General features: G+C 42.1%; 1 protein-coding gene across 4 annotated transcripts in view; it reads left to right on the top strand.

Annotated features, from left to right (window-relative positions):
* Mxi1 (MAX interactor 1, dimerization protein) overlaps positions 1–19,079 on the top strand; it is a 68,287-nt gene extending 49,208 nt beyond the window's left edge. For all 4 annotated transcript variants that reach the window (XM_085694086.2, XM_048423385.3, XM_048423383.3 and 1 more), the window contains 3 exons: positions 14,169–14,283; positions 14,910–15,081; positions 17,385–19,079. In XM_085694086.2, the coding sequence (XP_085550212.1) occupies positions 14,169–14,283; positions 14,910–15,081; positions 17,385–17,548 (451 nt within the window). In that variant the 3' untranslated portion in view covers positions 17,549–19,079. The remainder of the gene's footprint in view (positions 1–14,168; positions 14,284–14,909; positions 15,082–17,384) is intronic.
* Positions 19,080–25,301: the final 6,222 nt, after the last annotated feature.

The raw sequence follows: 25,301 nt of genomic DNA, 5'->3' as shown, positions 1-25,301 counted from the left end.
TGCTCTTGATTATAACCTAACTAGGTAGAGCACAGATGTTATTACAAAGCCCCTTTAAAGAATATAATTAAGTGCTGGGTTGCGAGTGTGGCAGATGGCAGTTAAGGTAAATTTATTGTGGGGGGCTGTTGTGTACTCTGGCTGGTGTGAACAGCCTGGCACGCTTGCTTATTTCTGTGATCTGCATAGTATTCCAGTAGTTTACTAAAACAGATCTTAGGTTTTTAGTACGTCCGTTTGAATTCAAGTGTAGTTTCTCCCTTGCTCTGAGGTGAAGTTAAACTGTTCAGTGTGGATAAGATAGACGGGCGTCTGAATGTTTTCAGAGAATGGGGTACAGCCTTTTATTCATCTGGTTTATATTGCTTCCCTGCTGTGTCCGTGGCAGCTCAAATACAGTCTTCTGTTTTTCTGAGACAGGGTCTCACTATAGTCAACAATGGCCTTGAACTTGTCTTCCTCGGGCCCCAGTTTCCAAGTGCTAGGATTGTAATTTACTTATTTTTATTTTATGTGCATTGCCTGCATGTATGTCTATGGTAGAATGTCGGATCCCCTGGAACAGGAGTTACGGACAGTTACAGATAGCAGTTGTGAGCTGCTATCTGGGTGCTGGGAATCGAACCTGGGTCCCCTGGAAGAACAGCTGGTGCTCTTAACCACTGAGCCGTCTCTTTCTAGCCCCCCAAGTGCTGGAATTAAAGATGGTACAGTGCCATTTTTAATTGAAAATAAAATTATTTTCATACAGTCTATGGTCATGGTTTCTCATCTCCTCCTAGATTCTTTCCCACACTTCCAACTTCATGTCTTCTTTCTCTTTCTGTTAAAATAACAGACAAGCAAATTAAAAAGACAAGGATAAAACAAAACAAAGAAAAAAAGAAACAGCATAGGGCTGGAGAGATGGCTTAGAGGTTAAGAGCACTGGCTGTTCTTCCAGAGGTCCTGAGTTCAATTCCCAGCAACCGCATGGTGGCTCACAGGCATCTATAATGAGATTTGGTGCCCTCTTCTGGCATGCAAGCATACATGGAAGGAATGTTGTATACATAATGAATAAATAAATCTTTTAAAAAAAGAAACAGCATAGAAATGTAGCAGCACACATATAAACACACATGCACACACGTGCACACACATGCACACACGTACTCAAAACAATACAGACCCATATAAACAAAACCCATCAAAACACAAAATCTAGAGGCTATGACGTACAGGCAAAAGAAAGTAAGATAGATGTGCCCCAACAAAGTGTTAGGAGTTGAAAAAAAAAGTTTTATCCATTTAGCATGTGTTTATTTCTCCTTCTGTTCTCAAGGTGATTTGTTCCTTCGACTCGGTGATATTGTAGTTAAAAAGGACGAGCGGCGGTGCTCTCCACATAACCAACCACTTTATTGTGCTGAGTATTTGACTAACACTCTTTTACATTGGAAAGTTTCCTGAAGGTTTTTCATAATTGCATTGTAGAAGAAATTGTGTCATAAGTAGTTAGTTGACATTCAGCGGAAGCATTCATATGTTGCTTAATTTCCCGACAAACCCCATGATGGAAAGACTTAAAAATGAACTTGGAAAATACTGAAATTAGATTATTGGGTTCTATTAAATTGTTACATATCTCTTGCTTAATTTCTGTTTATTAATTTATATCCTCCCAATTATAAAATAAATTTGGAGGAAACAGCTGAAAAAAGGTTCAAAACTACATGGAGTTTGTTTTGTGTTGTCTGTCTGGTAGAGGGTATGGAGCCCGCCCTCAAGTGTGGTTCGTGTCTCTAGTGAGACGCCCTCCTTGCAGGCGATTGCAGTGCCGTCTTTAATAGTTACAGTTGTGACGGGAACTTGCCAGGGCCCTAAGTCTCTTAAGCACCGTTCTGTTTCAGATGAGTGGTGAAGATGTTCATTTGAGTCTCTCACATGCCCTGCATGAGGCAGGCTTTGTAACTTAAAAACATGCACAGACCTCTGTCTTAAGCTTGCCTAAGAACTGATGCTGGCCTAGGATGTAATGTCAAAAACCCACGCACGATGCACATTCATATTCTCTCTCCCTCTCCCTCTTCCTCCCTCCTTCCCTTCCTCTCTGTCTCTCCCCCCCCCTTCCGCACACACTTCACAGAATGCTCTGCTTTTCAATACTTTGATCCAGAAGTGATTGGAGCAAGTCTGGGTCATGTAAGACCCTAAAACTACATGAGAAAGATTTCATAATCTGGAAATGCAAAGGCTAAATTAGAATATGCGAGTAATTTGTAAATTGTAAAATACACATAGAGTTTTTCACCAAAACCATGGCTAAACTTTACAACCTAAAGGAAAAATTTCACATTTTTCTTTCTTTTTTGAAAAGGACAGTCCTGCTTATATATGTTAACTATAAAAGATCTTATTACCACAAATACAAACAGATTTAAATCTATTTTTAAACAACACTTTTGGGCTTTATAAGAAGATGGATGGTGTGTGTAATGTTTGGGTCATGGCCAGGTGGAAGCTTCTCTGGGTCGTACTGTTCATTGGTGCCACTGACGAGTGCAGAACTCTTGAGTGTTTGGGTTGTCACTGTGAGCAGGATCATTATGCCTGTATGTTTTTAAACTCTTTTGCTCATTTTAGTCTAGCACAGTTCAGTCTAGCATTAGTCCTTTACAGATGCGTGTGAGCCACCCTGTGGTGGCTGGGAATTGAACTCAGGACCTCTGGCTCTAGTGCTCTTAACAGCGGAGCCATCTCTCCAGCCCCCACAACTATTCCTTTATAGAACACCTTGTATTTTGTAAAACTTTAAAAAAAAAAAAAGAAAGAAAATTCAGTCTCTTCCAAGTAAGTTTCTTTTTTTAAAATAAGTTTTTGAGATTTATTATGTGTATTGTGCTCTGTCTGTGTGCACAACTGCGTATCAGAAGATCCTGCTATAGATGGCCGTCAGTCACCATGTGCGTGCTGGGAATTGAACTCAAGACCTCTGGAAGAACTGCCAATGCTCTTAATCACTGAGCCATCTCTCCAGCCCCCATAAGTTTCCTTTTCAAGAAGAAATTCCACCTTTACAGTCGAACATAGCACAGGTTAGGTAGAGCCGAGGGGCTTGCAAAGGAGAAGACTCTTCCTTAGAACAGTTGGATGCTGAGTTCCCATAGAGCTCTTGAAAGCATTTTTTATTGCTGTATGTTGGGTCATATGAGTAGTGAGTGTGGTTTTCTTGGCTTGCAATGTTAAATTCTGGTGTTTTTAAAGAAAAATCGAATAAATAAATATTGAGTATTTCAGCATTTCAAAGAATTCTGCCCATATCTTTTCTGGATAACAGATGTTGGTGACCCCAAATGCTGTTTCAGGCCTTTGATCCTTCATTATTTGAGAGGAAATATATGCAGACAGGTTTGGCAAGCATAATCTCCAAACCCTCTTGGCTTCTCTCCTTGGGCAGCGGTTTTTACTTCTTGTAGTGGTGTGCAGACCTGGTAGCCTTCTCATCTGCTGTGATGGATCAAGGAGTTTTCACTGTCAGTGCTAACGGAATAACTTTCTCTCCACTTGGCTTCTCCTTTCTCTCAGATCCATGGAGTTAAATGAATTCTTCTGTTGATATAATCAAAGTGTACAATTATTTGTCAACTAAAAGTAAATAAAACCAAGGAAGATCTTACTGATAAAGCACATTGTATATGGAAAATTAGCAACGTTGGGCTAAGCTTGGAGGAACACAAGGTTAGTCCTGGAGTTGCCGTCCCTCTCTCAATGTATAGTCCATGAGCTTTTCCCGCAGAGGCTGACTGGACTCAGACAAACACGGACAGAAGCAGCTCAGATCCAGAGCTGTGACACTGTGCTTTAAGTCAGCAACTTCGGCTCAGTCACTTAGGGAGCCTTCTTCTCTCCAGAGAAAGCATTTAAAAATACAGTTTTAAAAGATACATCTTTAAGGCACATTCCATTGTGCTTGCTTTAGAAGATCTTGCTGGTCAGTCCCTACTACAGCACTGAGAAACTTCACCAAAGGGGCTCCAGCTTGGCGCCAGGTGTTCTGCTGTGCTAGGCTGCCTCCAAAAGAAAATCAGAAACTGCTCTTCATTTGGGCTCTGTGGTTAGGGACACACACATGACGTAGGGTAATGAAAGACAGAACTCAGACGAGTAATTTAGAAATAAGACGATGTATCAAAGCATCAGTTCTGTGTCATTACCGAGATGTGGCGTATCTTATATTCTGTGAGCTTTGCTTTCCTAGAGGTTCTGAATGGCCAGTTAATGCTTTAAGTTTGTGAAGCAAAACATGTTGGCCAACATTTCTTCTATGTTGTCCATTTCCTGCCCCAAATTTCATCACCCCTCCTCTCCCCCAAACAAAACCACAGCGTTTTGATTTGGGGAAAATTACGATAAAACAGGACTTTAAAAATAATCCGAGCTAGCTTAACTGAATTGGCGGATGTCCAGCAATGTCAATCCGTTTGCCATCTGCTAGGAGTGAGCGTGGTTCCCACTGCTAATCACTCGGCTCTCCTTCTCAGGGCAAACTAAACATCCACATTTCGGGGACACATCAATCTAGGCTTGCTCTTGTTCATTTAATAAATCATGTCTTTCTTTCTACGTCTATATACCCCCTTAAAATGAGCTGTTATACAAATACATCTGAAGAAGTGGGGCCATTCCAAAGGACACAGGTTTCTATTGTCACTTTTAGCTTCTAAACAGTTAAATCGTGAAGCAGGCTTCAAGGTCACTTGTGCTGTATAAGATCACCACTTTATTGAACTTCATTTCTCTGCCGTCCTCAACGGCAGTTTGATTGCAGTAAAGCGGTTGTGCTCTAGGTTGGAGTGGGGTTCGTGGTGAGAGCTTGGCATGAGCTTGTGTGTGGAGATTTAATTCTTGCATGCATCTTGTGCCTCCCAGCAGCTTATCTCTGTGTCTCCCATCTGATTTGCCAGCACGTAGGAAGTTTGTTTTGGTTTCAGAATGTACTTTACCCCATGGTTGCTGGCAGGGTACAATGCTATTGACATCACTGTGTTTCAAATAGAAAATTAACAAGTAGCTACTGTTGTGATTGCAGATTGCTTTCCCAGTCCCTGTGAGAGAATGCTTTTTCCTCTGGACAGTAATACTGCTCAGCCCCTTGGTACCATTAAACCAGCCAATGGGGACTGCCAGAAAAGGGATGAACACCCACAAAAGACTGAAGAATAGAAAACTGTTAATAAGGCAGAAGTCTTTAATCTGTTTCCAAACTGATGTGAAAGATAATTAAAAAAAAAAACCTCTCTCCCACCCACAGCTGAGTTTTGACAGTAGTCCAGGGCAAGAGCCTGGTCCCTCCAGAGAGTATCCTTTCCCTCCGCTGAAACCCTGGAGAGGTGCCAAAAGAAAATAAGCTATTTTGTATTTAGAACAAATTGCCACTGTTTTCTGCAGCGATGTAGCCCTATTTTCCCAGACCTTGAAACCTGGAATACAGAAAGTTCTTGTGTGACTGAAGAAATATGCTGAATGAATGATGAAGCTGGCTTTTGTTTTTGTTTAAAGAAAAGTAAAAGAAAAAGAAAAAACCCAACAACCCCAAATCCTTAAACAGGTAGAGGCCGAAGGCATGGAAAGTAGAACGAGCAGAATGCACATGAGTGAGCAGTCCTTGTTCCGTCTTCAGCGCTGGAGGCTCCTGCTGGGATTTCCAGGGAAGAGCATTTGCTTCTAGAACAAGATCTCAATGATTTTTTTTTCCCCCCGAGTGAGGCAGGCTGTCTAAAATGAGGTCTTGAGCCTGGCATGGTGGTGAAGATGGTGAGTGAGTGCCAGGCCATCTACGGAACAAGAGTCACAGTTTTTTTTGTTTTTTGTTGTTTTTTTTTTTTTAAAAAAAAAAGAAAGGAAGGAAGAAAAAAGTTAACTTTTCTTTAGAGATGAATGCAGAACATTAAAAAAAAGTAATCATTTATGTGTTCTACGTGCTAGTCTTGTAAACTCCATGTAAAGATAAGGTCATCTGGATGTGGTGGTGCACACCCCTTACTCCCAGCACTCGGGAAGCAGAGGCAGGTGGATCTCTGATTTTGAGGCCAGCCTCAGAGTGATTAAGACAACCAGGGCTATGTAAAGAGACCCTGTCTCGAATAAAACAAATCATGAAAACTGTCGGGATTTTATTACTGTTTTCTTCCTCTATATCACTGAATATGAAGTTTTTGACTTTTTTTCCTTATAGGAAAAAACCTAGGTTTTTGATCTATTTGTTTTCTATCTTGTTTTCTTCATGATTGCTTTTGGGCCATTATACTTGTAATTGTTGCTACTACTTGCACTTAAAATTCTTTTAAAAATGTACTTCCATTATAAGTGTATGAGTGTTCTGCTTGCATGCATGTCTGTGCCCACGTGCCTGCCTGGTGCCTGTGGAACCAAACCCCATATCCTCTGCAAGAGCCGCAAGTGCTCCTAACAGTTGAGCCTTCTCTCCAGCCCCTGAACTCAAAATTTTAAAGACATTTTCTGCTTTCTAAAAACTATAAAGTCAGAAACTTGAAATTGACCCAAAAATAGACTTTAACAAACTTAAATTTCTAAATTTCATTTGGCATTGTTGTGCTAGCTTCTTATCACTGTAAATACTTCGGTAAAGTCAACCTGTCTATGGGTGTGGTTTTGAAAGTATGTGGAAGAGAGAACGTGAGTATGAGTATGGTGCCCACAGTTGTCAGAAGGAGCTTTGGAGCCCTTTGAGCTGGAGTTAAGGGCGTTCATAAACTACCCAGTGTAGGTACTGGGATCTGAGCGCCTGGTCTTCTAATAGAGTCAGCCCTCTTAACTGCTGGACATCTCTCCAGATCCCATCTTGAGTCCTGTTCTTCAACCTTATACTATTATTAAAAGAGATATCAACTCTAATCAGGTTGAAGATTTGTTAGTTTCTCATTTTTTTGGTAGATCACGCCTTAGCATATATGGTGATTATAATTGCATCATGTTATTTATTCAGAAGCAAATCTCACAAATGCTGCCCTAACATCCAATTATACTGTTTATAGACTCTAGGCCATCTTTAGTGAGAGAGGGGTCCAGACACATGTACTAGAAGTTTACTTCTTCTCCCTTCTATGTGCTTACTTTAGTATTGGGAAATTGAAATAATAAAACGTATAAATGTAATCTCAACTAGAATATAATATGATGGGGCCGGAAAGATGGCTTGGTGGTTAAGAGCTCTCGGTGCTCTTGCAGGGAGGCCTGGGGTTTGGTTCCCAGCACCCATATGGTTTCTGTCACAATGGTCTGTAGCTCTAGACCCAGGAGCTCTAATGCTGTCTCCTGGCCTCTGTGGGCATTGCACAAACATGGTGGTGCGCCTGCACACATTCAGGGAACATGCAAATACATCTCTTAAAAAACAGTATAATTAACATAAAACCCTAATATTAACTATTGAAGTCATATGTAAAGGAAAGTCTCACAAAAGAAACATTAGTTTGACTGTGAGTTGAAAATTAGAACAGATGACTGGGTGTGGTTGCACACACCTATAATCCCAACATTCAGGAATTGAGAGAGGCCAGCATGGTTTACATAGCAAGATTTGAAAAGCAAAATCGTATTAAGTGCTCACCGTTCAGACAGTGGCAAGAAAGGCAGTCTAGGCGGTGGACAGGGCTAAAAGCATGTTTGGATGTGGATGGGATATACAAGGGAATGAGTGTGGGAAATGTGGCTGTAGGGGTAGGGTAGGAAGTAGAGAGCAAAACTGCATCTTCAAAGGGGCAAAGATTGCCATTGGCAACTTTGAAGATCTTTATAGTTTCTAACTCAGCAGCTTGGCAGGTGGGGCTTGCTTCCTGATGGGAGGACACTGTTTGGGACTCAATGGCCCTTGAGGCTCCTACCTCCGAGTTCCAGCCTACATGAAATCTTTCTTGAAAAAGTATATAAATTTGTCATAATTTGTCGAGTGCTCAGATTACCACTCCTTTACACTTACACCCCCGCCCTCTCTCTCTCTCTCTCTCTCTCTCTCTCTCTCTCTCTCTCTCTCTCTCTCACACACACACACACACACACACACACACACACACACACACTTAACCTTCTCTCTGTCTCATATTTTCTTAGCACTGATCCCCTGCCCATTCTTTACTTTCCAAACCTTTGAGATACATAATCTCAGCCATTGGTCGGAAATGACATTCTCAAGTCCAAAACTCTACTTAGCACTTTGGACACAGATTCCTGAGGGTATTAGATATTTGAAATAATGTGATGTTTGGTGGCTTATTTTTAATTAAGTTTAAAAGTTTCAGAGTTTAATTGTGTTTTATACCCCTGACTGTCCTGGAACTAGCTCTTGTAGACCAGACTGGCCTCGAATTCACAGAGATCCGCCTGCCTCTGCCTCTTGAGTGCTGGGATTAGAGGCCTGCGTTACCACTGCCCGTCTTAAAATTTTTAAATTGTGCATATATGTGTGATCTCTGTGTGTGGGTATATGCACATGAATACAGGCGCCCTTGGAGGACAGAGGACATTGTTAGACTCCTAGAGCTGGAGTTCCAGGTGGTGGTGTGTGACGTGACGTGGTGCTGGGAACTGAACTCCGGGCCTCTGCAGGAGCAGGTTGCGCGGCTAGCACTCTGACCCTCAGCCATCTCTCCGGCCCCACTTCTTCTATTTCATCAGTGCATTTGGACTGTGTCTACTTATTTGTATGTAAAATAATGTTTTCCCAGATTTTTAAAAGAAAAATACGACTTCTAGAAGACACTATTTAACCTTAGGTCTTCAGATACCCTGTGGCTCAGTGAGGAATATCTCCAGGGGTGTACATAGCCCACCCTCTGAACAACTTAGATTTATTGGGAGCAAGTGGTTTTTAAGGGCTTCCCAGTGGGTGTAGTCATACTCTTAGTGGGCTAGGGGTCGGAGGACAGAGAGGTCATGAATTTGAGTCTAGTCCAGCTACATTTCAAGTTCCAGTTTATATAGCTGAGCCCTCTCATGCCCACGTTAAGAATATGGGGTGTGTGTGAACTTCATTGTGACCCTTGTTGATGTTTCTGTGGCTATTTTATGATACCAGCTGAGAAGAATATGACGTAAAGGCAGTTTCCTTTTGAAGGTATGAAGAGGGTCCCAGCTCTTGTGTTGTCATTGAGCCCCATGGCTGCCGTAGTCAGGTCTCACGCTAGGGAAAAGCCACTTGCCAGCTACCTGGGCGTGCAGTGGAGCCGTGAGCTGTCAACGAAGCACAGACACCAGATACTGGTTGGTGGGAGCAGCTTGTCGAGCATCCTTGTTTCATAAACAGAATAAGGTGAACAGAATATGATCATATATGTTTTCATAAATAAAATTCATGAGCAGAAAGCAGTGTGCTTGATTTATCTGGATCCATTTTTAATGCTAGTTTTTAAAGTAAGCAGACAGATTTTTGTCTATCTTTAGAGATTCTCAATACATTAAATTATAGAGAAACTTGGGTCTATAGAATGTGTAGGATAGCAGCTAACGGCTGTCATATGCAGGAGCGTGGAGGGAGTGAGGAACCTGGCCACTGGCCAGTGAGCTTGAAGAATGCGGCTCCTGGGAGGACTCCCGGCCATTGCGTAACGCTCAGCAGAGAGGAAAATGCCAGCACTGTCCCTACACTGCACTTGTTTTCCATTCTGATGTAGTTACTTGGCAGAGTCTCGGCATCCCATAGTGGAAGAATGAAGGCCTGTGCCTCCTGGGGCATCGACCAGCAAGCACTGTTTGTGGGGCCAGCAGGGTTAGGTTTCTCACTGTTGGGTAGGGGGATTAGAGTTTCCAGAGGACTCAGGAAACACCAGAATCAAAACCACTACCATACCATGTTTGTTGTTGTTGTCTAATTTTTATTTTCTTGTTGTCTAATTTTTATTTTCTTGTTGTTTTCTGAAAGGGAATCCTTTCTTCCCCCACCTATATGTGCTGCTTTTAGTTGGTGCACCTACCCTTTAAAATGCCCTGTTTGTTTTGTGATGCCCTGTTCAGGACTGCAGTTTACACAAAGATTGGAATAGGCCTGGAGGGATGGCTCAGCCGTTAAAGGCTAGGCTCACAACCAAAAATATGAGTTCGGTTCCCAGCACCCATGGCTGTCCCTCCAGGTATTTAAAAAAAAAAAAAAGGTTGGAATAAAAGACATTGGTTCCTTCGGGGGAAAAATGATCCCACCCGACCAAAATAAAGGCAGACAGATACCAACTGGTTTTTTGTTGTTTGGTTTTGTTTTGCTTTTTTTCCTGTAAGGGGCTTGTCCATTTTGAAGGTGTGGGCAGTTTTGATAGGCTTTTCTAATAGAGTTATTGGCTAGGAATTGCTACTTGAAAAATCTCACTTTAAATCATACTTCAAAGTATCTTTGAAAATAAGAGTGCATTTGTAATCTCTCCATGCTTCTGGTCTTAGCAGACTGGATTTTCCTCAAAGGCCGGCCCCTGTTGCATATCCGTCTCCAGTCTTGCTGTATACTGTCATCCATGCCGACTTAAACATTATAGTTAGCAGTGTTAAATGAAAGTTAAGTGAGCACTAACCAGGAAGTTAACATTAAAAGAAAAAACAACAAAAAGCAAAACATTTTCCATCAAGTCTAATTCCATCGATCTTATAATGTGACGCTCAGGGCCATACCTTTTATAAAACATGGTTCTGGATATCAGTTCTTCTTAGAGGCTTTGAAAACATCATTATATGTTTGGTTTTCCTCAGTGAGTATGGATTTGCAAATCAAACCAGACCTTCTGTGTCTCTTGTGGCCCATGATTTGGCAACCCCTAACAGGAGGTTTCTGAGCAACCAGTCACATGGGAGTGGAGGCAAGGAAGGTCCAGACGACATCAGAAGACAGGCCTGTCCAGGTCTTGGGGGCTGAGCTTGCAGTCTAGTTAAGCCACAGAGACATGAGGTAAAGGGTACAGAGAGGCAGTGTGGTAAGTGGACAGAGTGGCCGTGAGGTTCTTTTTTCTCAGAATTTGCTTACACAGCAAGGAAGGGCTGACTCCACCTTACGTTAATAAGCGGAGCATACCCGCTGCTTTAGGAGGGGGTGGCGGTAGACATGTGGAATCCTGGAAAGCACTGCTCCTGCTTGGTCAGCCAGGGCCCTCAGCTGCCAACAAACCGTCCTTCCTTCCTTTCTAAATGCCTATTTCACTTTCAAGTATGGAAACTCAAGGTGGTAGTATTTAGCGTCCACAGACACACCTCTTCCCTTAGGAATGCGCGTGGCTCACCGGTGAACCTCCATGCAGACCCTTGCTTTGGAGAACTGAGTACACCAGGTATGGAGAATGGTGTCCCTGACCTGTGGCATTTCTGGGTATGCTTTCTTGAAGGATATTGATCTTGGAGTATATTTATGTGACTGAAGAAATAATGGCTACGAAAACCTTTTTCAGAATGAAATTTTGCCTTCCCTATTCATTTTGGGCATCAAACTTTTTCTCTTGGTTTATTCCTTAATAAATTTAAGTAATTTATTAAGACTCTGAGATTATTGAACTTAGTTGGTATGGCCTTACAGAATACCACCTCAGCTGTTTTCTCTTGTATGAAAGAAATAAAGGCATTTATCAACTTTGAGCCCTGGGGATTGAACCAGGGTCTGGTGTATTGTTGGTGGTCATTTTATCACCAACCCTTGTTTCCAGCCCATAGTAGCAGCCTATTTAGGTCCCTTTTTCCCCTGTAATTACCTGGAAAATCCTTGCTTCTTCGTAGACAGATTCAATATCCTTACATTTCCAAAACTAAGTTTCACCTTCTTTTAGGGGACGGCCATGTCCTCCAGTAACCCCCATGTTCAGATCGCTTGCTTGGTAGTTGCATAACTCTTCCAGTGTGAGCTAAGAGGGATGCGCTGGAGTCGGGACCAAAATCCCATCGACGTTTTCATTTTATTTTAAACTATTTATTGTTGTTGTTACTTTGCTTTCCTCCACCAAATATCTGACATGGTGCTGACTACACAGAAGTAGCATGGCAAGTAAACAGTTGAATATGTTTTGAAAAGAGGGAAAGATGAATGTGACTTTCAACTCTTCGTTTAAACCTGCTAGTATTAGCCTCTTCCTGGTTTCCCCTTTCAGTTTGGTGCTCTGGGACTAACACCGACACTTCCAGTTGTTATTGTCAGCGGAGGACTTAGCATGATGAAACAGGAGTATGAATTGCTCTGTTCTAAATCAGCATAGAGCTAGCTTTAAGAACTATCATGTTAAAAGGTAATTTGCTGCATACCCCACATTTCTGGAATTGAGTAGTTTGAACAAAAGCAGCAGAGCCGTTCTGTTGTGAGGTGGCCGCTTGTTTCATTCCGGCTGCTCAGCCCCAAAAAAACTACACAGATACTGTATTAACTAAATCACTATTTGGCCCATTAGTTCTATAGCTTCTTATTGGCTCTTACATATTAATTTAGCCCATTTCTAGTAATGTGTATTGTCACATGACTGTAGCTTACCAAGTAAAGTTTTGTCAGGCTCCAGTGGGGCTGTTGACTTCTCTCTGACTCTGCCTTCTTCCTCCCAGCATTCAGTTTAGTTTTCCCTGCCTACCTAAGTTCTGCCCTGCTATAGGTCCCAAGCAGTTTCTTTATTCATTAATGGTAATCAGAGCACACAGAGGGATATCCCACATCACCGCTCCTGACATGCTTCCTTAATTTTTTTTTCTTCCTTAATTTTGGTAGTTGCTTTGTTTACTTTTGGAGGAGGCTGAATTCAGAGCAGAGCCTCTAATTACTAAGAAAGGCAGCAGCCTCCATTGCTCCCTGGAGCCAGGTCATAGGAAGATACTGCTAGGCAGACACCACAGCCACCCTGATGAAGCGTTTAAAGGCACTTTCACCACGTGTGTGGTTTTGATCTGGATTTTAGTCTGCTTACCATGTCCACCTCCTCACCTGAGAGAGTTAGGGTTAGCACCATAGAGTGACCTCAGAATGGTTTAACATGGAGAAATAATGTCTTTATTTCTCCTTTATCTACATTAAGTATGTCCAGTTGCAGCCTGGCATCAGTTATTAGACTTACCATGATGAGTTCTGGAAAAAAATTTGGAATCTGTTCAGATTGTAGCTGGATCTGTGGGCGCTGAGATAGTCCTGGCAGTTCATCAGCCCAGCCTCTGACCTCCCTGCCCTCAGTCATCCCCGTTCTCGGGAACATAATGGCCACGCATCGTCTTTCCTTACTCCTCTTTCGAATTGCTGCGTTTGAAATATTCACTTGATGTTGTTGTCTTAAAACTCAGTGAGCTAATGAAACCATTTTAGTCCCTTTGAGAGGAGAGTGAGGGCTCGCTGTATTCCTGCTACTCAGTCTGTTAAAAAAAATCCCATTCCATCCCCAAAGGAGTCCTGCACTCCCTGCACGCACTGCCGGACTGTTCGGGGTGGTGGAGCACAGGCTCAGACAGGGAGAGCAGTGGTGTTTTCACATCTTCGTTATGTGCATGCTTATTGTTCAAGAAGGTAAATCCATGAGGCTCTCTGGTATCATTTCCAGAAAAACTTCCCTCTGATTTTCCCAGAGAATGGTCTGTCAGAGAATTCAGGACTTTAACTAAATAATTCTGTCGCCCCTTTTCCTTGTGTAGAAAACCAGGGTAAGTCACGAGAATGGAAGAGTGTTTAGCTGATGGGTAGTAATCCACTTAGGATAGGACGTGGAGAACTTCAGTGTTGAGTGTAAAACCCACCTACCTCACCTACTCAGTCACGCAGCTTCGCGGTCTCCATTATGCCGGATCATGTGAAATTGCCGTTTTAGAAGTACTGAAACTTTAGGCAATCATCTCCTTGCGGTACCATAGCTGGAACCCCTGCTCTAGCCTGTGTTTTTAGGCATTTAGAAATCAAGTTCTATTGCTTTAATCTTCTTTTTTTACGTTAGTACTACAGTGGGGAGTTTATGGAGCGGACTAGAGAAAAAAACTAATCCAGGGGGGTGATAATGTAAAGTAACTGTCTACAAAGGACAGAAGTCAGGGACCGAATCAGGCTCCCTACCCCTGCGAGTGCAGGTACTCTGAACAGTTAGGAGTGAGATGTGCTTGTTGGTTGGATAACTGAAAATGACTCTCTGTAGACTGTGTGTGTCTAGTGGAACACCCAGGCTGTGCTAATTTGATGATGTCTTTCTTAGACGAGCTCACCTGCGCCTGTGTTTAGAACGCTTGAAAGTTCTGATCCCACTGGGTCCAGACTGCACCAGGCATACAACACTCGGTTTGCTCAACAAAGCCAAAGCACACATCAAGGTGAGAATGTCCACTTCCAGCTTTGCCCCAGTCTCCGGGTCCTGGGTTAATCATTAGCAGTGATTCCTGTTCGTGCTTGGGTTCAGCTCTCTAGACAATCCTCTTTCCAAACTGACCTCGAGAGAAACCTTTGTAAAAATCTTACCAGCTGATCTGATGGAACAGCGTAACATGATTAAATGAAATTATATTTTTGACGGTGTGACCATTTAGACCTGAGGACATTAGGACAATAATAATTACTTTTCTGATACCCAGAAGGAAGGCCGTTCTGCCCTCTTGTGGAGATGACGTTATCTGGCTGTATCTCTCAGTATTTTTCCATCAGATACCACACTGCAGGAGGTTTCTCTTTTGTGAAGGTTACCTCATGGACTTTTATAGTTCCTTCTTGTTCAAGTAGTATATGCAGCACTTGTACACAAAACGGACATTTTTGTGTTTAAAACAATAAGTGCTTCTCCATATTTATATATACAAGGGTACATAAATACCCATATATGTCTATGTGTGTATAGATATATATCTGTTCATATTTTCTCTGCCAAAGAACAATGTTAAGCAAAAATCAGTTTTAGTGCTTTAGACTGGACTATATATAAATAAATAAAATGTCATCGTTTTAGAAACTTGAAGAAGCCGAAAGGAAGAGCCAGCACCAGCTTGAGAACCTGGAGCGAGAACAGAGATTTCTAAAGCGGCGACTGGAACAGCTGCAGGGTCCTCAAGAGACGGAGCGGATACGAATGGACAGCATTGGGTCGACTATCTCTTCCGACCGCTCGGACTCAGAGCGAGGTAGGCAGCGTCCCTTTCCTGAACTCTGGGAGGAGGACCTGCAGGCACCTGTGCGGTCTAGCTTTTGTTCTCCTGGCGCTGGAGACCACCGCTGCCTGTAGCATGTCCCATAGCAGCGTTCCTGATACCCAGCTGTAGGTGTGTGCACCAGACACTGTCTGCTACGGACTTGCCATGTGTGCGTCTGCACTGTCCCCTTAGAGAGAAGTTTAGACTCACAGAAAACACACCTACCTTTCATTCAGTTACTGAAACTAAGATGCTAACACTGATAAAATGCTAGGCTTTATCCAGATTTTATTAATTTTGCCACTAATGTCTTTTGAACTATTATGGACACTAGCCAGTCTCTTTATAGGGCATACTTCAGTTAGATTTTGGGGGGGGGGGATGTTTGTTGTTTTTTGTTTTTTTATGTTCTTTGGTGTTTTGCCATGAATCTCAGGTCCCCTGGAACTACAGTTACAGACAGCTGTGAACTGTCATATGGGTGCTGGGAATTGAACCTGGGTCCTCTGGAAGAGCAGTCAGAACTCTTAACTGCTGAGCCATCTCTTCAGCCCCAGAAATTGTTTTTAATGTTTTCAAATTATTAGATTGAGGGTATCCATTCAGGATAAGAAACATCACAGCACTGATACTGTGCCCTTCCGTTCACAGTCAGGGAGAGACACTGATGTCTTACTGTTCGTGACACTAAGTTTTATCTGTGGATTCTAGAGTATCACACCATTTCTCTTCCAAGTGTTCTAGAACGTTTGTCTTTGACAAACTTAAGAACAGAAGTCACCCAAGAAAGGTCTGAATTTTCCTGATCTGTTCATCCCTTCAGCCACTTCAGCCCTACACCATAAACTCCCAGAACGGAATACTGACGGTTGTTTGTTGTTTGAGACAGGGTTTCTCTGTAGCACTGACTGTCCTGGAACTCACTCTGTAGACCAGGCTGGCCTTGAACTCGGAGTTCCTCCTGCCTCTGCCTTCTTCTGGGTGCTGGGATTAAAGGCATGGGCACTAATGCCCAGTTGAATTCTGATGATATTTAACCTGACATTTGGGAAAGAAGAACTCACGAAATCTTGAGAATTTTAAAATATTAGACAATGTTTTGTTTGTTTGTTTGGTTTGGTTTTCAAGACAGGGTTTCTCTGTAGCTTTGGATCCTGGCCCTGAACTCACAGAGATCCACCTACTTCTGCCTCCCAAGTACTGGGATTACCACCACCACCTGGCTCAACTCTTCTCTTCTCCTCTCTCTTCTCTTCTCTTCTCTCTTCTCTTCTCTTCTCTCTTCTCTTCTCTTCTCTTCTCTTCTCTTCTCTTCTCTTCTCTTCTCTTCTCTTTCCCTCCCCTCCCCTCCCCTCCCCTCCCCTCTCCTCCCCTTCTCTCTTTCTTTCTTTCTAAGACTGATTTTTTTCTCCTTTTGATGGAAACTTCCCAGTGTACTCAGAAGTGCAGGACCGACAATAATAAACTCTAGCACGTGTACTCATTAGTTGATAAGAGCAGACGTCAGTGTTCTGCTGTTCTTCCTTTATGGTTGAATGTAAATCATCAGGTTTCGAGAAAGAAGAATATTGAAAAGTCCTGAGTTTTTAATTCTACTTTATGAGAAAAAATATTTAACTTCCTTTTGGTTTTAAAATGTGTGTTATGAGTGTGGCCAGGGTTGTGCACCATGTATTTCAGGTTGTATTTGAGGACTGTGCACTTGCTTGTCAGTTCCAAGCATTTTTCCTCTCTCTTACACACACACATACACACACACACACACGGAGATGGCTTGAGGCTATATTTGATGCAAGAAAATCAAAAGCAAATCTCTCACACTTAATGGTTGACTTATTTTTGTTTCTAAATATATAGAATTCCTTACAATAAATCATAGACATCTATAGATCCGTCTGTAGAGTGATACCACCAAAAATTTGGATGCATAAGCATACATTTTCTATCTTTAATTTTATTTTCCCTCCCCCCCTCTAAAGCAACCCTGATTAATAAACAGCACTGTGAATTAGTTCTTGGTTTAATGCAAAACAGATGTTGTTGAACCACTTGGGTTGGGATCTTTTAATATTAAGTCCTAATTCTCAAAAAGGCCAACTGCTTTCAGTGGGAGGTCCAGACGGACTGGCGTCAAAGGGTTTTAGTAAACTTGCTGCCTAAATTAAGACCACCTCTGTATACTAGATTCCCCTTTGTGGAAGAGATCTCTGATGACCTCACCGAATAACCTTTAACTTTTGAAAGTGCACATATAGGTTACTGATGTTTCTTTTCCCCCGTTTTCCTTTCCGCAGAGGAGATTGAAGTGGACGTTGAAAGCACAGAGTTCTCCCATGGAGACGTGGACAATATAAGCACCACCAGCATCAGTGACATTGATGACCACAGCAGCCTGCAGAGTATTGGGAGTGACGAGGGTTACTCCAGTGCCAGTGTCAAACTCTCCTTCACGTCCTAGAGCCCAGCACGACAGCAGTGCAGGGCGACACACCCACCGGGCCAGTTCAGTACCGTCTCTTCAATTGGGTTCATGACGCAGTCTCCTTCAAAACTAAACAAAACCATACTTGAACAAAAGGGTCAGAAGACCTGTATTTAAGCAAATACTTAACAAAAAGTGGGGTAGAGCCTCCCCAATAGAACAAACACTCATATATTGGAAAGAATACGGTTCCTAACAGCAGCTGGAAACGTTTAATTATCTGGAGTTGACTTAGTTGACTTCTAAGAGGACAGTGGAGATCCCGTCTCCTTTCCTAGTTTGCTCACGCCGTGTTGAGTAGATGTTTAAGGGTGGGGTTATGAACCCTTCCTGAGCTTCTTGGCCCTAGAAACAAAATCAGACTTAGAGTAAGGAAAAGACAGGATAATCAGGCATTAATCTTGGATAGCTAAAGAGCTATTAAAACTCAGCCTCAGTTTATCATGAAGCCTGTGGATGATCAATTCTTTAAAAAAAAATGAATTTTTAAAAAGCTCATTTCGTGCTCTACAGAAGGAGAGACTCCCATGAAGCCTTTCGAAAGAGATCATCACGCAGCTCAGCTTTCTGTTGGATTCCATGCTAAGCCAGCTAACCTTACCTGCATTGTTAGCACTAGGGCACCCAACCGCCCGCTCGCACCCTTCAGCAACATAGGGGCAGCCCATGCATGACAGCTGTATCACAGAAGGAAAAGCTCCATGTGCCTCTGTGTCTGCGCCGATCTGAAGAGTTGTGCACGCAGCATAGCAGGCCAAGGTCTGAGCCACGGCAGCATTTTTATTTGAGATTTTGATAACTGTTTATATGTGTTGAAAACCAAAATGGCATCTTTTTAAAGCTTGTCCATAAGTAAACATAGATGTCTTTTATAGTGGAAAAAACACGTGGGGAAAAATCATCTATTTTGATGCAGCATTTGATAACGATAAAACACCTCACACCTCACTCTTTATAGTGCACAGAATGAATGAGGTCTGGGCTGGGTAGATAAAGGTCAATGCTGTTTTTGTTTTCTTTTAGGATCATTCCCCTTTACCAGCTTCTAACCATCTGCTCTCCATAGTAGGCGTACTATCCTAGTTACCATAGTTAAGTTCAGCACTTGTCTCATTTCTGCAGGCGGTCTCCTTCCCCACGAACCCACCGTGCGGGTGCTACTGTTGCTCTTACCAATCTTTTCAGAAACGTTATCTTCTAAGTGAACTTTCTAGCCTGCACTTTGATGTCATGTGTTCCCTTTGTCTTTCAAACTCTGAGGTTTCCCTCTGGGCCTCTGCTTGGCCCTGGGAAGCCTTTCTGGAGACCTTACCCCCAGCTGTTTGGACTTTGTATTCTTTAAATAATTTAACTACCCTTAATTACTTTTAAGAAAAAAGCTTTATGATTTTCATAACTTATTGCTGATTTTAATGGGTTGTTAATTTCAGTCCTGTAGTTTTATTTTATGTTTAGATAGGGCTGGGCAAGGAAAAAGAAAATAAAGACAACCATATTTAGCAGTGCAGTGAGTTGTGTGTTAATGCCAGGGCTGTCTTCTCGTGAGTAGTTTGTTTCCTACATGAGCTGTGCCATCCTGTTCTCCCAAGGCCTCAGCACACACTGCCCGTTCTCCTTCTGTGCCTCCGAAAGTGCTTCTTCCTCGATTGGACTGTTTGTGCGTGCTCAGTGTGAGACCCCTACACTTCAGGGCACGCCCAGCCTCTGTATTCGCCGCCTGTGGGTTTTCTCGTAGTGAAAGTAAATGGAAGCCATTAAATGGCTTCATTCTTTTTTGTTGTTGTTGTTTTGTTTGTTTGGTTTGGTTTTTAGAGGCAGGATTTCTCGGTGTAGCCCTGGCTGTCCTGGAACTCACTCTGTAACTAGGCTGGCCTCAAACTCACTGAGATCCACCTGCCTCTGCCTCCCAAGTGCTGGGATTAAAGGCGTGCGCCCTCACACCCAGCCAGCTTCATCCTTCTGTTCCCAAGATGACTGACATTTTCAGTCCAGGACAGGAATTTGGAACATCACTCAGGCAACTTTATGTGTGCCGTTTCTGTATATAAATGTCAGTGGGCTGTGAAGCCTTTGTTAGGAACTTGGTACACATACATCAACAGTACTTCCCCAGGTTTGCTCTTAGGGAGGGAGGACACGGATAGGTTGTGTGATTAAGTATTAACTCTTTAAAAGACAAATTAGCTTACAGCCAAGTTATGCAAGAAATAAAAACCAAATAATCCTCGAGTTATTTTTGTTAATACCTTATCTGTGAAGGCAGAATTACTTGAGTGCCCACATCTTTAGGTAATTACCTCCTAAGTACATTTTGCTTTTCCATCAGGAATTTAGAAGCATTATTACAGCTCCCGTTGCTGCCGTTCAGCTAAGAAGTGTCTCCCCAGCTCTGCAGCCCGACTAGTACTTTCCGGGCACGATAATGGCTTTCAAACGTCACAAAGATGTCCTTTTGGGAATTTCTTTGGCTACCATATGCAAAGTCTGCAGATCTCACTGCCTCATTAACCTTATTTAAGGTATTCTAATGTGTGTGTGTGTGTGTGGAGAGAGAGAGACAGACAGACAGACAGACAGACAGACAGACACTGACTGGCTTCAGAGAAATGCCTGCCTCTGCCTCTGCCCTTACACGAAGAGGTGCAGGTCACTCCCATTCCTGTTTATATACCAAAGAGCCTGACAGAATAATTTCTGGTTAGCAGAGGTGAGGGAACCCTAGGAGGAAAGTTCGTTTTTTCTTAAGTCTTCATGACAGCTGCACAACCACCACCCAGCTCAGACTTACAAAGTTTTTTTAAAAGATAAGAATTGAGGCAGGGCCATTAGTTTGGCTGGTTCAAATATCCTGAGGCATGATTTAGTCTAAAATACTCTAATATAAAGTCTTATTCCTTTCACTTGAAACCACTGTTTTCCCTTTACCATCCCAACTAAAATATCCCAGGGCAAAACCAAAGTAATATCTCCAACACACACCAAACCCAGCCTACAGCGAGAAATCTAAGTGCCTTACGCTCTATCCGTTTCCAACACGTGGTAGACTCTGGGGCAAATGGCTTATTTCTCCATGGGGCCGTTTCCTACTACAAGTGACTAATTTACTGTAGGTCTTGAAATGTCAGTGTCTAAACCAATACATGTAAATTACTTCTATGCCCTTAGAAAGCTGTAGTGCTAAAAGGAAACCTAGAGGTAATCATGTACATATGTGTATGGGTATGTGCAGCTGTGTTTGTACCAAACAACGTGGGCATCAATCGTTCTTTAAGCACCACGTATCTTTCTCTCTCTCTGTCTTTCTTTCTTTCTTTCTTCTTTCTTTTTAAGACTGCCTCTCACTAGCTTGGAACTTACCAAATAGACAAGGCTGGCTACTAACACTCCCCCATGTATGTATTTTGTGTGTGTGTGTTTCCTTGCATGTCTGTCTGCACAGGTATGCCTGGTACCCATATAGGTCAGAAAAGGGTATTAGATTCCGTGGAACTAGATGATTGTGAACCACTATGTGGATGCTGAGAACTAAAGAACATCCAAGTGTTCCTAACAGCGGGGCCATCTATTCTCCAACCTTCTTCAGCCTACTGGCTTTTTAAATTTTTAGTAGAATTGTTTTTGAGACAGGGTCTCACTGTTGACTGTTCTAAAACTTACTGTCTACCTGCCTCTGCCTCCCAGAATCCTGAGATTAAACATGTGTGCCACCATGCCTGGGTCACTCTAGCTTTTCAAAACACATAGAGTTTAGGCCTTCAGCTCGGGTCCCTTGCTTTCAAGAGAAATAGTTTACCAACTGAGCTAACTTTCCAGCACTATCCACCTTTTGTTTTAATGAACGCAATCTGTTTTCTTCATCCCTAATGTCAAGTTTCATTTTGACCCAATTTTACAGGAAAAAAAAAGTCCTGTTTCTTAAATATTATTAGTTCATACACATAAAACTTGTATTTAGTTCAAAGGATCTACATCAAACTCCCAAACAGATGTGATTATAGACAATACCTCACCTGGCTTAAAATTCTTATATTCTCATTTTTTGTTTGTTTTGGGAGAGGGTTTCTCTCTGTAGCTTCTGAGCCTGTGTTGTAACTTGCTCTGTAGCTCAGGCTGGCCTCAAACTCAGATCCACTAGCCTCTGCCTCCCAAGTGCTGGAATTAAAGGTGTGCTGGCTCTTAAATGCTTGTTAAAAGAAAGATTATGTAAAATAAATTTATTGCATTTTAATGATCATGTTTTTGTAAACCCAACCAGAAGCTGAGTCTACTCTACAGTGATAACACCACTGCATCACTGAACACGCCCAGTTAGTATTTAGTGATATGCTCAGCTATAAAGGAAAACTGTCGTCTCTGTCTGTGCACCAGATCTAACAGTAAATTGCTTTTTTGGCTTTGCCCAGTTGAACTGGGGGCTTTATGTAAATGCCCTTCCACCAAATACACTGTAACTAAACTGTTCCAAGGATATTTACTACCAGACAATTTTACTTGTTGTACCCTTTTTTAGCCATAATTTATCACTAATAGCACAAGTAAAACACTATACTTTTATAAACACCGCTGACTGAACTGAATAAAATGCTTGTCTAGTATGTACAAACCCTGGGCTTGATGCCCAGCATCCCATAAACTGGGTGGGATGATGCAGACCCGTAATCCAAGCTCTTGAGAGGCGATGGCAGGAGAATCAAAAGCTTAGTCATTTTCTGTGATAAAGTGGGTTTGAGACCAGCCTGGGCTACATGGTGCCATCTTGACAAAGGAATAGGCCAACTCTTTTTTTCTTTTTATTACTAACTTTATTTTATGCACATTAGTATAACAATGTCAGATTCTCTGGAACTGGAGTTTTAGACAAGCTGCCATGTGGGTGCTGGGAACTGAACCTGGGTCCTCTGAAGGAGCAATCAGTGCTCTTTAACCACTGAGCCATCTCACCAGCCCTCTTGTTTCTTTATCGTGGAATATGCTTAGAAATTTCACTGCCAAGGCAGTAACTGGAACTTTTGGTGTTCACAACAGAAACAGAAAAAAGCAGCATTGTTTTTGTTCTAAGAATGTAGCATAAGCCATAAATGGGTTCTAAGACATACATTAAAAAATAACTCTTAGAGTTTGTGAATAGACAAGTATCTCATACTTTGGAAGTTAGGTCAAACAAACCTAACTGCTTTTGGAGGAACAAATTGCAGGCAAAACCAAAGAGGTATTCGCTCCTTCTGCTACTCTGAGCGATTGAAAACTGGACGGCGACCACCTAGTAGAGTAGCCTAGCTGCTGATCTTGGGGTTTGATTCTTATTTCCAGGATGTAGCAGTCGCCTGTTTCCTCCAAGCCTGAATCCTTTGTTTTGTGTGTGTGTGTGTGGGGGGGGTGTTGGTCAGAAATTATGCTGCATATTACGCTGGGTGTGGTGGTGCAGGCCTCTAATCCCAGCACTGGCAGGCAGATCCTGAGGCTAGCCTGGTCTACATAGTGTGTTCCTACAAAACTAAAGAACACATACTACAGAGAAACCTTGTCACAAAAAACAAAACTTGTATAAACACGGGTTGAAGGAGGTAGGGACGAGCTTCTCAGTTTCGCCATGGTGAATAGAACTAGCAGTATGAGGATATGGGCCTCAAGCTTAGAAAAAAAAAGTAGCTCTTAGAACAAAAAGCCAACCTTTGTAATGAGTTTACACCAATTAAATATCCCAGTGACTCAGTGTGCTCCTAAGAGAAACTGCTAAGCTCACAGAAGCCAGCCACCAGTGTTTACTGTGGGAACTAAACGACTAAGGTCTAAGATTTAGTGTTACTAACTCAATTTTCAGTTGTCAGCCACACAAGAACCACCTTCAAGTAAGCTAAGGAGGACCTGGAAAGGCTCACAGAAGCGAAACCTTGTCTTTACAGAATACATTGGCTAGACTGGACAAGTGTTTACAACGTCCCATCTGTAGTATCAGTTTCAGAATCACTTCTATCTCCACCTACACACACGTGTGTATACTTCTAATAACAGGAAAGGGAACAAGGTTACTGCTTCTCAACTGCCTGGTGTGCTCCCTCCTCACTGCAGCAAAAATTGTTCAATTTACAACTCAAAAATCCTAGATAAAATGTGTACATACATTCTTGGATTTATAAATTACTGCTTACACTGACTGCTCCATAGTTCAAATACTATTGAGCAGATACCTGTTGAACCTCTGTAATTATTTTAAACAAATACAAAACCTTGTTGGTTTAAACATACTTCCATTTTAATATTTCAGTTATTATCCAAGCTAGGCAAAAAGCCAAATCAAACTCTGAGTACATTTTTGGCTGATGTACAACATATTACTCACCTCTGAAATGTCTGGTTGTAAATTAGAAACTCCTAACCCAAGTCGTAAGAAAGTCATCTGTCCTGTTTCTTACTTTAAGAGAGGTAGCCGTTGGTATTTTCAAGGGAATAAGCCCAGCACACATTAAAACACAGTATACTGGATGGACACACATCAACAAAACAAGTACTTTTAAAATTTGAGTTAGAATAACTGGTTTGGTACCTAGTCTTCATAATTAGACTAATAAAGATGCCACTAAATATGCTTTCAATTTTTCCTCAGGAACCAAAGCTGTTCTATATTTAACCTACAGCCTAGTTCTCAGCTAAGGGTGCACAGCAGTATTACCTACAGTGTTTGCAGCAGACTTACTTTGGCCTGGGGAAATCTGGAATACCTAGGCAAGACTGCTTGAGTTTTTATTAGAAACTTCACCACATTCCCATTAAGTATTTCTAGTGTAGAAATTAAGTCAGGATTTACTTGATGACATTTCACTAGCAGTATTATGTATGCACACACTACAACTCTGAGTAAAGAAAGTCACTCGCTGTCATTCCACAGTAAATGGCAGGCATCCTTACAGTACCACATGCATGTCAGATACTGTCCCTCCCTCTGAACACATATTAGCTCGAGTCTTGAAGAAAGTAAGTTACAAAGAGCTATTAAGTGGAGTCAGGGTTGCAACAGCAGCCTGGTTCCAGAGTCTCTGCTCTTCTAATAAGCTCCGTAGGTCTTGCTACATACATGTTAATTAGAACAGCATTTGCTAATTGTGGTATTGTTAAATTTCTGGCTACTAACTTTCGGACTATTATAGGTCAACTTCAAGTCAATCAAGCTTTGAGAAGAAACTTACAACCTACTTAAAGAGCTACAAATCAGTATTTGAATTTCAGTTTGTCCGTTTCAGCTCTAAACTCAAAAGCTTCTGGGCGGTGGTGGCACATGCCTTTAATCCCAGCACTTGGGAGGCAAAGGCAGGTGGATCTCTGTGAGTTCAAGGCCAGCCTGGTCTACAGGCAGAGTTCCAGGACAGGCTCCAAGGTTCCAAAGCTACAGAGAAATCCTGTCTCCAAAAAGCAAAAACGAACAAAAAACCCTCAAAAGTTTGTAACAAAACATGCTACACCTAGGGTTCCTACTTAATTTTAGAATATATAGAACATAACCACTTTATTTGGAAAGTGGTCCTAATCTTTTCAACTTTAGCATGTAACAGCCAGGTCTTCTTTCCGGGTCACAACTTTTAGTTTAGTCCAAAGAAACCAACATTGTCAATGGAAAACTATGATAGCCCAAAGGGCCACATTTCATCTCTGACACAAGCTTCTGATTCTATACTGTATACCTATTTTCAGAACAAAGGTAAGATTCCTTCTATTCTTTTTCTGAGACAAAGCC

The sequence above is a fragment of the Myodes glareolus genome, chromosome 7, assembly GCF_982192425.1.
Source record: "Myodes glareolus chromosome 7, mMyoGla1.1, whole genome shotgun sequence".
NCBI lineage: Eukaryota > Metazoa > Chordata > Mammalia > Rodentia > Cricetidae > Myodes > Myodes glareolus.
The sequence above is the reverse complement of the archived record's forward strand: the minus strand, read 5'-3'. Positions and strand labels throughout refer to the sequence as shown.